Genomic DNA, 14917 nt, shown 5'->3' on the forward strand with positions numbered 1-14917 from the left:
GACCTTTAGGACATGATATCCAAAGGAAACTTGGATCTTCAGGAATGAATGAAGAACACTGGAAAAGGTAACATAAAAGACTTTTTTCTCTTAGTTTATTTAGAATACACATGATTGTTTAAAGCAAAATTTATGATACTGTCTTGTGTAATTTATAATGTATATGTAATACACATGACAACTACAACATAAAAGACAGTGTCTGTGTGTCTATATAGTTGCAAGGTTTCTGTATTTTACACGAAATGGTACTATATTAATTCTAAGCAGGCTGCAGAAAAGTTTAAAAATATCCTTTAATCCCTGTAATATTTCTACATTTTATGTAAAGCATCACAATTATTTTATTTTATTATTAAATTTTTTTAACGTTTTATTTATTTTTGAGGGGGAGAGAGAGCGTGAACAGGGGAGGGACAGAGAGAGAGGGAGACACAGAATCTGAAGACAGGCTTCAGGCTCTGAGCTAGCTGTCAGCATAGAGCCCAACGTGGGGCTCGAACTCACAAACCATGAGATCATGACCTGAGCTGAAGTCAGACACTTAACCAATTGAGCCACCCAGGTGCCCCTATTTTATTATTTTTTTAAGTGACCTCTACACCCAGCATGGGGCTCAAACTCACAACCCTGAGATCAAGAGTCACATGCTCCACTGCCTGAGTCAGTCAGGGACCCCTAAAGTATTGTAATCTTGAGGCTTCTATGTTTTACGTGAAATGGACTCTGAGTAGACTGTGACAAGTTAAGGATATATAACATAATCCCTAGAGCAGCCACTAAAAAGTAATGCACGGAAGGATAGTTAAATGACAACAGATAAAATAGAATTCTAAAAGTAATAATCTACACTTGATCTTAGCTAAAAGGCTGAGAAGCAATCTAAAAGTAATAATCTAAAAAAAGCGGGAAAGCAGGGGAAAGGTGAAGAAAACCCCGAGAAGACAAACAAAAAATAAAACAGTATACCTAAATGCAACCATGTCAATACTTAGGGTAAATGTTAATGGAGTATATAGCCCAAATAAAAGGCCGAGATTAGCAGAATGGATAAAAAGCAAAACCCAATTACATACTGTCTATAAGAGATAAACTTTAAGTATAGAGACACAAATGGGTTGAAACAAATGGATGAAAAAAGATGAACCATAAACACAGTAAGACCTAAGAAAAATAAAAACATATCCATACAAAGATTTGTTTATGGATATTTGCAACAGCTTTAGTCCCAACAGTCAAAAACTGAAACAGCAAAAATGCCCATTACCAGGTGAACGGTTAAACAAAATGCGGCATATTCGTACAATATACTACTAGTCAGCAATAAAAAGAAACTACTGGTATAAACAACAACATGGATTAGTCTCAAAATCTGAAAGAAAGAAGTCAGACATAAAAGTATGTACTGTATGATTCTATTTGTATAGAATGCACTAATCTATAGACAAAAAGCACATCAGTGGTATATTCTATGGAAGTGAGGGAGGAAAGGAGTGTAAAGGGGCATAAGGAATCTTTTAGGCATGATAGATATGTTCTGTATTTCAACTGGGGTGATGATTTGTGGGCATATACAACTGTCAAAACTCACTGAACTGTACACTTTGAATGGATGCAATGTACAATGTGTAAATTATTCCTTTATAAACTCGGTGAGGAAATTTTTTTAAATCTATTTTCAAATAACTTTAGATTTTCTGAACTCTAAAAAAAATTCTTTAATTCAATTTAAAAAAAGGGAAGAACTGACATTTTCTGAGACCATGGCTCCCATTAATGAAATAAGCAGATGTCTGTCTGTGTTAAAAATCTTTAGGTAATAAATACAATAATGGTTCTAATTTAGTCTTAACACACAGGGAAATGACTTTAATGTGGTTATCAAAGACAGACTCGATGAAGAGCTGCATTTTCTGGTCCATTTTCCAAGATGCTGAAAGGGGAAAACAATCCATATGTGGAGTTTGACAACTGCACTGAAGCATGAAGCATAAGATAGGCTTTTTTTGTTTTTACTTTTTTTCTGGAATCCTTTAGGTAGCAATGAATCTGCATCTTCTGTTTGGGTTGTTAACATTTGGTGTTTCCTGAGAACACATATGGATAAAATACCTTTCCAAAAGAGCTGACATTGATCCCTAGCAAAGTCTAGAGGAAATATTAACCAGATGGTTTGTGAGCATTTAGAAAGGGAACCTGATATCCTCGTGTACAAGGCTGAGAAATACAGGCTGGCTGACAGCATCATTAGGTTGATTTGTAACTGACTGAAAGACTAACATACCCAAGCGAGTTTACTGCTGTCAATCTGGACAGACGCCTTCTTGATGCCAAAGTGCATTGATCATACCAGTCATTTAAATTTTGGCATATTTATTACTTAGCCATTCTTTAGAAAGCTATTATAAGATTTTTACTATATGCAAATGAACATATGCAACACATATTTAAGCTACAAGCGTAACGGCACAAGGAATACTCATGAATCCTTGTTCTACTTAAGATGTAGAACATCAACACTACTACCAAGATATCTGCATGCTTTTTTCTGATCTCCTCCAAGGGACACCTTGCCACACTGAATTTTGTTTATCATTCCTTTCCTTTTAAAAGTACTTTTACTGTTTTAAACAAATACTTTATTACTTAATTTTTTTTTAAATTTTTTTTTCAACTTTTTTTAATTTTATTTTTGGGACAGAGAGAGACAGAGCATGAACGGGGGAGGGGCAGAGAGAGAGGGAGACACAGAATCGGAAACAGGCTCCAGGCTCTGAGCCATCAGCCCAGAGCCTGACGCGGGGCTCGAACTCAGGGACCGCGAGATCGTGACCTGGCTGAAGTCGGACGCTTAACCGACTGCGCCACCCAGGCGCCCCCTTTATTACTTAATTTTGATCGAGCTTTATAAAGAGGTATCATATATCTTTGTTATCTGTTTTCTCAATATTGAGAAGATTCATCCACATTGTATGTAGCTGTGGTTCATTCATTTTCATAACTGTATGATATTCCATTTTGTGAATATACCTTGTAATATTTATTCATTCCTCATTCAACGGACATTTGAGTGGCTTCTCATTTGGGGGCTTTTTGAACAATGTCAATATTCACATTCCTGTATGTGTACAAATGGTACACATTTGTAGAAATTTTTGGAGATATTCTTCTAGGAACAGAATTGCTGGATTATAGGATATTGTGAATGTTACTTTACAACAGAATGACAAGCTGTGTACCAATTTACACTCTATCAGTGTATGAGAGTTTCTACTGCTCTGCTATTGTCAACACTATAGTGAGACTTCTTAATTTTTTGCAAACTAGTGAGCATAAAATGGTATATCATTTCAATTTGTATTTTGCTGCTTACTAATGAGGGTAAGAAATTTTTTTATGTTAATTTGCCACCAACTTTTTCTTCTCTGTAAAATGCCTGTTCAGATCTTTTGCTCATTTCAAATACGGATTTTTTTTTTTTTTAAGTTCTTTATTTTGTGGCATCTGGGTAGCTCAGTCACTTAAGCTCCGACTTCAGCTCAGGTCATGATCTCACAGCTTTGTGGGTTTGAGATCTGCACCATACTCTGTGGTAACAGCTCAGAGCCTGGAACCTGCTTCTGATTCAGTGTCTCTGTGTCTCTCTGCCCCTCCCCTGCTAGCATTCTTTCTCTCTCTCTCAAAAATAAATAAACATTAAAAAAATAGTTTAAGAAGTTCTTTGTTCTGTATCCCAACTCTTTGTCATATGAGTTAGAAATATAATTTATCTTATCACTTAATACATGGTGTCTTTTGAGACTGGGGGGTGTTTTCTTGTTTCTTTTCCCCTCTCTCCCTCACTCACTCTGCTCCTCCTTCCTCCTTTTTTTCCTTCCTTCTTTCACTTCTTGAAGAGTTTGTGTAAGATTTGACTGATCTGTTCCTTGAAAGCTTGATATAACTTAACTGTAAAGCTATCTAAATTGGTACATTATGGAAACCATTCCGATTTTTTATTTGTGAGTCAAATTTGTTACCTTTTTAGGAATGTGTCCATTTTTGTGTAAATGTTTGAATTCATAGTTCTATCTCCAGTTATGTTCCCTTTTCTGAATCCTAACATAGTTTCTTGTGCCTCTTTCCTTCTTTCTCTCTTTCCTTTATTAGTTTCACCAGAGGATTCTCTGTTTATCAGTTTTTTCAAAGAGCCAACTTTTGAATTGTTGATTATTTCCATTGCTCTTTTCAACTAAGGCAGTAAAGAGAATGGTTTAAGTATGTGAGATTTGGAGTCGAACTGCTTAGACTTGAATCCCTGCTCTATCTCTTAACTAAGAAACCTAGGGAAAGTTAATCTGTACAAGAAACTGTCTTAGTTTCTTCATTTATATCCATGAGGATTAATAAGATAATATGTGGAAACTATTTAGAACAGAAAGTATTTGGACAGTAAGTGCTTAATAAAATGTTGCTATTATTATGGTCAAAAAGCAGAAGTTAGATTTCCATAAACAGAGTTAGGTTAAGAGAATGTGGCTTTTAGTTCATGTATCTTTTCCTTGAGGCTCAGAACTTACTTTAAAATGAGACAAGCTAGTAGCATTATTTCCTCCATTGACGGCTGTTTTATGGGATTATCTTTGGCTGTTGGAATTGGTAGGCTTTCTTAGACCCTAAATTTATGATCAAGATTCAGTATGAGGGATCTGCTCTAATGGGCAGGGTTGGCTTATATGCAAAGAGGGCATGTAAAGACAAAAAAAGTCTGCTAGCTTCCCCTGTGAGAGGTATACCTCCTCATATCTCTATTTCATAAGTCAACACTTCTTAGTCCTCTTTTGAGAGCAAAAGAGGAACAAAATGGATAAACAGAAAAGAAAGGCAACAAAAACTGTTGGAAGTGTTTTATGACATTTTGTTACATACAAACAAAACACCACATACATGAATTGTAACAATGTAACCTAGGGGCACCTGGCTGGCTTAGTCAGCAAAGCATGTGACTCTTTACCTCAGGGCCCTGAGTTTAAGCCCCACACTGGGCTGGGCCCTGGAACCTACTTAAAAAAAACAAACAAACACAAAAATACCAATTACTGAGAAACAATGTGCAAAAATAAAATCAGTGTAATGAGGTAGTGGGATTATGAATGGTTTTAAATTTAAAAATTATTTTATGATCATATCTTCTTTTTCAATAAAAAAAATTTTAGAGCTTGAAATATTCTCAGTAAAAAGGCATATACAAAAAGGTTCTATTACTACTATTAATATCAACAGATAACATTTATTTACTGCTCACATGTGCCAGGCACTGTTCTATGTGCTTTATATACAAGGTGTATTTAATCCTCATATAAACCCTATGAGGCAGTTATTCTTATTAGCCCTATTTTGTAAATGAAAAAATTGTGGAATAAAAAGTTTAAATAACTTGTTGAAGTCACACAGTTCTTCAGTAAAATGTAAAAATCCAATTGGATAGTTAAATAAATAGTGATGAATTTATATAGTAAAATGCCTCACAGCTATTAAAAAGAAATGTGTTAGATCTCTATGGGCCAATATGGAGAAAATTACTGGATAATTAGAGAAATGAAAAAATAAAAATGCAGACAGAATATAGGTACATTTTTAGGAAAGTATTAATAAAAATAATAATGTTACATTTATGTCCATGTCCATATGTGTAAGGAGAATGATTCAGCAGAATGTGCCCTACATAGCTGATGGTGGTTATCTCTGGAGAGAGCAGAATTTTGGGTCATTCTGAACCATCTATATTATACTCCTGCAATGTTTAAATTTGTACAACTTGTAATAAAAAAAATGTTAAAATGACCAGATAAAAGCTACCACAAAGAGAGCTGGGCTGGATCTTCAGCTACATTTTAAAACAAAGAAAAAATGAACAAGTTAGACCAAGCAAGAACAGCTGAAAGGAATTACCACTTATGTGGCTGCAAGAAAATATATAATAGGCTCTATAGTCTGAACGTTAAAAGAACACCTTAACTGATACAAATGTGATTTAATCTTTTCCTTTTAGATTTTATTAAAAAACATTCTAAAATGTGAGTCTAGGGGCGCCTAGGTGGCTCAGTCGGTTAAGTATCCGACTTTGGCCCAAGTCATGATCTCGCTGTGCTGACAGCTCAGAGCCTGGAGCCTGCTTTGGATTCTGTGTCTCCTTCTCTCTGCCCCTCCCCCATTCCTGTGCTGTCTCTCTCTCAAAACTGAATAAACATTAAAAAAATTTTTTAATAAAGTTTTAAAATGTGAGTCTACTTTCTTCATTTCTTTTTTTTAACGTTTATTCAGTTTTGAGAGAGAGAGCGAGAGAGCGCAAGTGAGCACGAGCTGGGGAGGGGCAGAGAGAGAGGGGAACAGAGGATCTGAAGCAAGTTCCACGCTGATAGCAGAGTCCAATGTGGGGCTCGAACTCATGGATCATGAGACCATGACCTGAACCGAAGTCGGACACTAGACCAACTGAGCCACCCAGACACCCCTACTTTCTTAATCTCTAAATTCATTGTTATTTTGATGATTCTGGACCTTGCAGTCTCTGAGTCATCTTTACAATTAGTTTTCACTGTGCAGGACTGCATTAAAGGAGGCAGAATTTAGACCAATTGAAGGATATATTCTCATAGTTACTTTTTAAACAAATCTGCAATATCAACATTTCTCTGTAACCTGTCTCCTTCTCCAAAAGTGGAGTATAGACACTTTTTATTTAATTGATGATCATCATTACCAGAGTTAAAAAAATATATAAACAGACTTAAGAAGTATTTTAATTAATTCATGATATTCATGGGCTACAAAGGGAAGCTATGAGTGTTTAAGATATGAACCTAACTATTTGAGTTGATGTCAGAGAGGGTGACTATCACCTGTCCCAAATCATTTTTCCCCCAATCATTCACTTATTTTTTCAAGAAACATTTATTGAGGATCTTCTATGTGCCAGGCAGAATGATACATGGTGATATAAAGATGCATTAGACACAGTCTTATCCTCAGGTACCTTACAGTCCACTTGGGACCTGGCCATTAAAAACAAATCTCAGAAATATTAAACCACCCATGTGCAAAAATTTTCAAAAATATTAACAAGACTAGCTAACTTTTACTGAACATTTATTATACATTAAGTAATTAACACACATGATGTCATTTAATCCCCAGAACTACTGCATAGGGCAGGAATTAATAACTAAGTCTTAGACATTAAGTACCTTGCCCAAAGTTGCATAGCTAGTGAGTGACAGAACTGTAATTAAGACTCAGGCAACCTTATTCCAGAGCATTCATCCTTTTGAGAATAAGAGAAGTTGCTTTTGCTAATTCCTCCATAAGGACACCAATATGAGATAAACATCAATGGAATAAAAAGAATTAATTATGAGGAAAGTAGAGGCACACTGGGAAGATTTCAAACTATGAACCGTACATACACTTAACCCATGAAGAGGAATTACAAGTAATTTATGGAATGATGTATTATTTATAAGCAAATAGGAAGTTACTGGAAGAATCATCAGCAGTGACACAAAGCAGAAAGCGTCTTTCCTAAATGTAAAAGCTCTTCTATACAGCTCTGCTCCCTAACTATTCTAAATAAAGGCACCATGTGGAGAGTACTCTGAGCTCTGTGCCACTAGAGATACAGTAAATTCTTTCTGGATACAGTCACTGAAGAGAGAAGAGGACATAGTCCATGCCTGATATCCATGGCCAAAGACAAAGAAAAAGAGCTTCTCTCTCAGATTCAGCTTGAAAACCTACTAGGGAGGACTCTGGTGGCCTAAGGAACTATGATGGCCTGACTTGGGTCATGGTCCTCTCTGAGACCAGGAAGGTAGAGGTGTTACTAGAGAATGGGGATTCAGCGGATGCTCGGCAGACCAAGAACCATCTCCACAGGTATCACTGTCATCAATTCATTCAACAAATACCTCCTATAATCTAGGATATGCTACACACCGGGACATAGAAATGAGTAAGACCAATTCCTAATCCCAGGGCAATTATAGTTTAATGCAAAAAGAAAAGATATGAGGTAGTTTACAGATTAGATGAGAAAACACAATTATCACACAGTAAAACAATGGTGAACAATTCTCCATGGCATATAATTAAGAGCTAAATCATTTGGTACAGATCACAAATGATGTCACTGTTCCAAGGAGAGAAAAATCCATATAGTAATCAGTAGCATGAAGTAGGACTTAAGGGAGGGGGAGGATTTGGCTGGAAGAGATTAAGGGAGGGAACTCAGGAGAGAAGAGGGAATTCAGAGGAAAAGACTACTGTAAGTGGAGAGATGGAGAGGGAAACACATTCAGTGAGGAGACTGGCTTGAGAAAAGCAGAGCGTGCCAAGTAAGCGAGAGTTCGTAAACCACACAGCTAAGGCTGGTACCCTCCCTCCTGGACCAGAACAATGTCAATGGCCTCATGATGCTGGAAGGATCCACATGTGTCAGGATTTGAGGGGAAACACACCCTTAGTTACTAACTCTTTGACCTAATTAGCAGGTTATCCAAGTGTGACCAGGAAGAGATCAATGGTGTCAAAACAGTGGGCTCCTCCCATGTGCACAACCTTGGAGAAGGCCAAGGGCCAGAAAGGGCCACTGACGGGTGAACAATAACTTGTGTATTGGTTAAATTAAAACTGGTTAAGAACCTCTTAAACTCCATAATTTGGGAATCTCTACTTGACTTTCTGACTAAAATCTTTTCATAAATTTCTGTTGTCTTAGAATGAAATCTAAATGTCTTCAAATGGCATATATGGCTTTTCTTGATCTAATCCTTGCCTACCTTTACAGACTCACTCTTGCCTCTGCCTGACAGGCTCTAGTCATAGGGAACCATGGGCACTTCCCTGAAAATTGATTTACCTTGCTTTCTCATGCCCCCAGGTCTCCTTTTTGAGTGCCCTTTTCCTTCTTCCTCTGCATGACTAATTCCTACATGTCCTTTAACACTCAGTTTGAATATTTTCTGTTCTGGGAAGTTTAGAATTATTAGTGATTTATGTAGGATTTATTGGCAGGGGCCTGGGCACCAGAGGTTGCTGGGTCAGGGTAGGCAGGCTGGGGACACCAGGATTGGGAAGCTGGCAACTAAGAACCCTATCATGGGGAGGTGGGAAGGATGCAGGAGGCAGGGTGTGTGTGAGCTGAGACTCTAATCCCCTGGCACATCCTCCATTGTTCTATCAAACTTAACTTATAAAATATAAATCCAAAGATAAAATTATGAAGAAATTCAAGACAGCAACCAAAGAGCATTAAATCCTAAGCATAGGGTCTTTCTGAATGCACGGCCCTGTGTGACTGTGTGCTCATAAACCTATGAAGCCAGCCCTGTGTATAAATCTGTTCATTCAGCATTGGTTATAATAGCAAAGTGTAACAAACCAAATTGTTTATTAATAAGTGATTAAACAAACAAACTATGGTCCAACCACACAAAAAAAATCATGCAGCCAGTAAAAAATAAGACAGATCCATAGATACTAACACAGATAGCTGTCCAACACACAAAGAAGGCTATAGAATATTACATATAATGTGATCCCACTAGAATAGTAAATACATACTTAATATATATTTAATATGTATAGGTCTATATATACACCTGGAAACACCTGTCTGAACTGTAGTGAAGTCTGTTGGTTTCTTTTCATTGAAGAACAAAAAGACCATGGAAAATAATCTTCCTGACTACTTATTAAAATTCTTTTTACCTTTTCCTTTCATTCTTACCATCGCTGCTAGGCTCTTCAACAGGGGATACTGAGTCCATACACTCTAGGACTCCCTCTGTGATCTCAACCACCTGAAGTCTCCTGACCCTTACTAGGTCTGTATCTTTCAATCCTTCCTCCAATTGTTTGACCACCTCTTTTCCAGGCTGAGAAGTCAGAACAGTAATCTGGAAATAAATTCAAGAATCAATGTATCTACTTTCCCTGATGTACAGACGGAAGGATATAATAGATCACATATGAAGGATAAACACAGCAGAAAACTTTGGCAGTGGCTATCGTCTTTAAGACAAAGAAGAGGGTTTCATGGCAACTTAAGAATCAAATTTCATTTACCAGATTGTGGTGGGAGAGATCTGGTGGGACAAATCCTCACAGGACCCTTCCAAACAGGTGGGACCTACCCCAGAAAGTGACCAGTGAGAAGTCATCCCTGTTTTAGTTTTTTAAAATTGCTTGAAGCACTGGCAGCGTCTCTCATCTTAAAAATGCTTTAATGTTATAAGGTAACAAAGGAAAGAAAATCCTTAAATTCCAATCACTAAGTGTGTATTAAATATCAGAGAGTCTCAATGCTTCTTTCTCATGGTGGTGCTTCCACACAGACTTCTCTCCTTGTTCAACCTGGATATAGGTAAACTGTTTCTTTTGCTCTCAACTCTAAAATGTACTTACTCTAGATCAGTATAGCTAACCTGAAGGAATATTGAGGTGTTTGTGTATAATCTGAATATTTTATTCCACCTGAATGAATATACCATATGTTTTCATTAGCAGTTTTGTCTTGAATTTAAAAATCTGGAAGGCAAATATTAAATATATACAATTCTCTTTTGTACTTGGACTTTTTTTTTTTTGGTGCTTAGACATTTTTAATTAAAGAAGAAGAATGCAGATAAAAGCAGCTATTTTTTTTTTTAATTTTTTTTTCAACGTTTTTTATTTATTTTTGGGACAGAGAGAGACAGAGCATGAATGGGGGAGGGGCAGAGAGAGAGGGAGACACAGCATCGGAAACAGGCTCCAGGCTCCGAGCCATCAGCCCAGAGCCTGACGCGGGGCTCGAACTCACGGAGCGCGAGATCGTGACCAGGCTGAAGTCGGACGCTTAACCGACTGCGCCACCCAGGCGCCCCAAAAGCAGCTATTTTTTAAACTCATCTGTTTGATGCTTGCCGTTTTTGGAGACTGAATGTGTTTTTAACTAACAGCACTCACCCACCCAGTGGAGTATTGAGGCATGACTTACTTATATATTTTTAAGATTATCTTAGTCTGCACTATAATTTTAGCAGTCTTTAAATTTGCACATTTGCTAAGTCTAAGAAAATTTATTCAATTAGATGCCAAGATTTGACTAACAACAACTGTAAATTCTTTTTTTTTTTTTTTTTTTTTAAGTAGGCTTCACACCTAGCACAGAGCCCAATGCAGAGCTTGAACTCATGACCCTGGGATCAAGACCTGAGCTGAGAAGAAGAGATGGACACTTAACCCACTGAGCCACCCAAGCATCCCATCAATTGTAAATTCTTAAGGATGCCCAGTAAATATAAATATAGACACTGATCTAGCCAGTTTAGCAATTGCTTCGTAAGTTCCAAAAATCCAGAGGCAGACGGCATATTCAGATTTTATTTTGATTTCAGTTTTCATTATAATTCATGTGAGCCCATATTTTTAGCGTCCCTCTCTATGCCTAGCTCTGTATTAAGAATTGCACGGGCTAGAGGAAAAATGGAACATATCTCTGCCTGCAGGGAGATGAAAATCTAGCCTTGAAAATTACCTTCAAAGTGTATGAAACAGAGAAAAATATAAGGATGACAAATAATGAAGCATCTAGAGGGACTGAAATGGGCTTAGAGTCCTAAGGCCAGGATCTCTTACCTCCAGGGAAGTGTAGCTCAGAGCTGCACCTGTGGCCACGTGTCTGGTGTACTGTTTGAACTGCTGGAGCCCATCCTCTACTGCCAGCTGCAGAGAAGTGCTGTGTGGTCTGAAACAGCCTTCTTTCTGCAACGTGCGGAGTTCTGAGATGCAGGCCTGCAGCCTAGCAAAGTTCCCTTTCACTTGCTGCAGAGAAAAATGAATGAAAGATGCACATCTTTAGTGGCCCAGGTTCCAGATTAATTGGCAGTCTAACTTAATTACTAATTACTCCTCAGGGGTCTCTTCCCTTCCTGAAACCTGCTTATTTGACCAATATCTACTCAGTGCCTACTATGTTCTAGGCACTGCACTAAAATCTTCCATACACCAGAGAAAAGAAAATTTATAGCCAAAGGGCTTTGATTATATGGAGTTACCAGAAACAGGAAAGGAAGTGTTGGAACTCATTCACTCACCCAAAGGAAAGTTTAGTTGTGACTGCTGAGTTTAACTTTGGGGTGGTCTGCAAACTGGAGGCCTAGCAGGGTCACTCTCAAACATTATCTTCATTTCTAGGCACTGGGAGCTTCTCTACTTCCCAGAAATGAGGATTCTGATGTGGTTAATCATTTCAGAACTGATAAGGTCCTACTCAGTCTGCTCCTCAGGATCACTTCAGTAAAGAAGAGGTGCTTGGCTCAGTCTGCAGTCAGCTCAAGGAGCCAACAGGTATACCTCTTGGTTCTCCTCACCCCCCTTTATAAAAAGTTGCTATCGGGGCGCCTGGGTGGCGCAGTCGGTTAAGCGTCCGACTTCAGCCAGGTCACGATCTCGCGGTCCCTGAGTTCGAGCCCCGCGTCAGGCTCTGGGCTGATGGCTCGGACCCTGGAGCCTGTTTCCGATTCTGTGTCTCCCTCTCTCTCTGCCCCTCCCCCGTTCATGCTCTGTCTCTCTCTGTCCCAAAAATAAATAAACGTTGAAAAAAAAAAAAGTTGCTATCAACTTTTTATATATATAATATGTAATATAATATATAATATACAATATTAATATAATTATATATTATATAGAATATAATTATATATTATAACATATAATTAATATAATATATATTATAATATAATATTATTATATATTATATTATATATATAAACATATAATATATATTTATATATAATATATTTATATATATTATAGAATAATTATATATTATAAATTATTATATAAATTATATAAATTTATAAATTATATAATATATATAATTTATATATAAATTATATAAATTATATAAATTATATAAATTATATAAATTATATAAATTATATATATAAATTATATAAAATATATAAATTATAAATATATTTATATATTATATATATAATATAAATATTATATATAATATTATATAAATATATATATTATATATTATATAAATATATAATATATATTGTATAATATATAATATATAATATAATATATAATATATTATATATATTATATATATAATAATATATATAATCTGTTACTTTTCCTAAGGATGTATATACATTTTGAATAAATGTGGAATGCAAATTTGTAACATTATTTGAATTCCAAGCATCAATAGCAGGTGGGGGTTGGGTGCAGAAAAATGATTACTTGGGATAAGGAAACCTTCCTGACAAAGAGCGGAACTGAGCAATATTTGCAAAATGCACATACAATTTATAAGCATGAGCTGCAGTACTGTCAGGGTACAAAGACTGCTTAAGTCAACCCCTCCCTCACTCACTTCCACAGCTGCTTACTTTGTGAATATGCTCCTCTCCCTGAGTTTCTGGGAAAAACACAAGAAACAGGATGAAATGGTTACACAAAAAGAGCTTGCAATTTAGATGGGAAGATAAGAAACCTAGTCAAGAAAGCAATGAGAACAAATGAGACCATAGGTATAGACCAGAGGCCTTCAAGAATTTCTTTTCACGTACCCCCTAAAAGAATCTGATGAATGATTCGTTCATTCATTCATTCCAAGTTTTTACTTAAATTCCAGTTAGTTAACATATAGTGTAATATTAGTTTCAGGAGTAGAACTTAATGATTCATAACTTACATATAACACCCATACTCAGCACAAATACCCTCCTTAATCCCCTTCACCTGTTTAACTCCCCCAACCCCTGCCCACCTCCCCTCCAGCAAGCCTCAGTTTGTTCTCTATGGTTAAAACTCTGTTTTATGGTTTGCCTCTCTCTCTTTTTCCCCACTATGTTCATCTGTTTTGTTTCTTATTTTCCACATATAGGTAAAATCATGGTATTTGTCTTTCTCTGACTGACTTAATTTCACTTAGCATAATAGTCTCTAGCTCCATCCACACTGTTGAAACTGGCAAGATCTCATCCTTTTTGATGGCTGAGTAATATTCCATTATATATTATATTATATTATATTATATTATATTATATTATATTATATTATATTATAATATAATATATAAATATATATATACACACACACCACATATTCTCTCTCCATTCATCAGTTGATGGACATTTGGGCTCTTTCTGTAGTTTGGCTATTATTGATAATGCTGCTATAAACGTCAGGGTGCATGCTCCCCTTTGAATCTGCATTTTTGTATCCTTGGGTAAATACCTAGTAGTGCAATTGCTGGATTGTAGTTCTATTTTTAACTTTTCGAGGAAGCTCCATAGTGTTTTCCAGAATGGATGCACCAGTTTGCATTACTACCAACAGTGTAAGAGGGTTTCCCTTTCTCTGCATCCTCACCAACACTTGTTGTTTCCTGTGTCATTCATTTTAGCTATTCTCATTGGTGTGAGGTGATATATCATTGTAGTTTTGATTTGTATTTCCATGATGATGAGTGATGTTGAGCATTTTTTCATGTTCTGTAAGCCACCTGTATGTCTTCTTTGGAAAAATGTTTATTCATGTCTTCTGCCCATTGCTTAATTTTCTGCCCACTGTTTTTTGGGTGTTGAATTTGTTAATAAGTTCATCATATATTTTGGATACTAACCCTTTATCAGATATGCAATTTGCAAATATCTTCTCGCACTCCAAAGGCTACGTTTTAGTTTTGTTGATTGTTTCCTTCACTGTGCAGAAGCTTTTTATTTTGATGACATCCCAGTAGTTTAGTTTTCCTTTTGTTTCTGTTGTTTCAGGAGACACATCCAGTAAGAAATTGTTACAGCCAATGTCAAAGAGGTTACTGCCTGTGTTCTCCTCCAGGATTTTGATGGTTTCCTGTCTCACATTTAGGTCTTTC

General features: G+C 36.4%; 1 protein-coding gene across 2 annotated transcripts in view; it reads right to left on the reverse strand.

The window, feature by feature from the left end:
- The window catches only part of M1AP (meiosis 1 associated protein), a 65168-nt gene that overhangs the window by 36797 nt on the left and 13454 nt on the right, over positions 1–14917 (reverse strand). For both annotated transcript variants that reach the window (XM_047068814.1, XM_047068815.1), the window contains exons 2-3: positions 11659–11844; positions 9767–9935 (exon numbers count right to left, since the gene is read on the reverse strand). In XM_047068814.1, the coding sequence (XP_046924770.1) occupies positions 9767–9935; positions 11659–11844 (355 nt within the window). The remainder of the gene's footprint in view (positions 1–9766; positions 9936–11658; positions 11845–14917) is intronic.

This window comes from Lynx rufus, unplaced genomic scaffold (genome assembly GCF_022079265.1).
Source record: "Lynx rufus isolate CCGP_SWC_20201006 ecotype Redwood Valley unplaced genomic scaffold, mLynRuf1.p SCAF_8, whole genome shotgun sequence".
In the NCBI taxonomy this organism is placed as follows: Eukaryota; Metazoa; Chordata; class Mammalia; order Carnivora; family Felidae; genus Lynx; species Lynx rufus.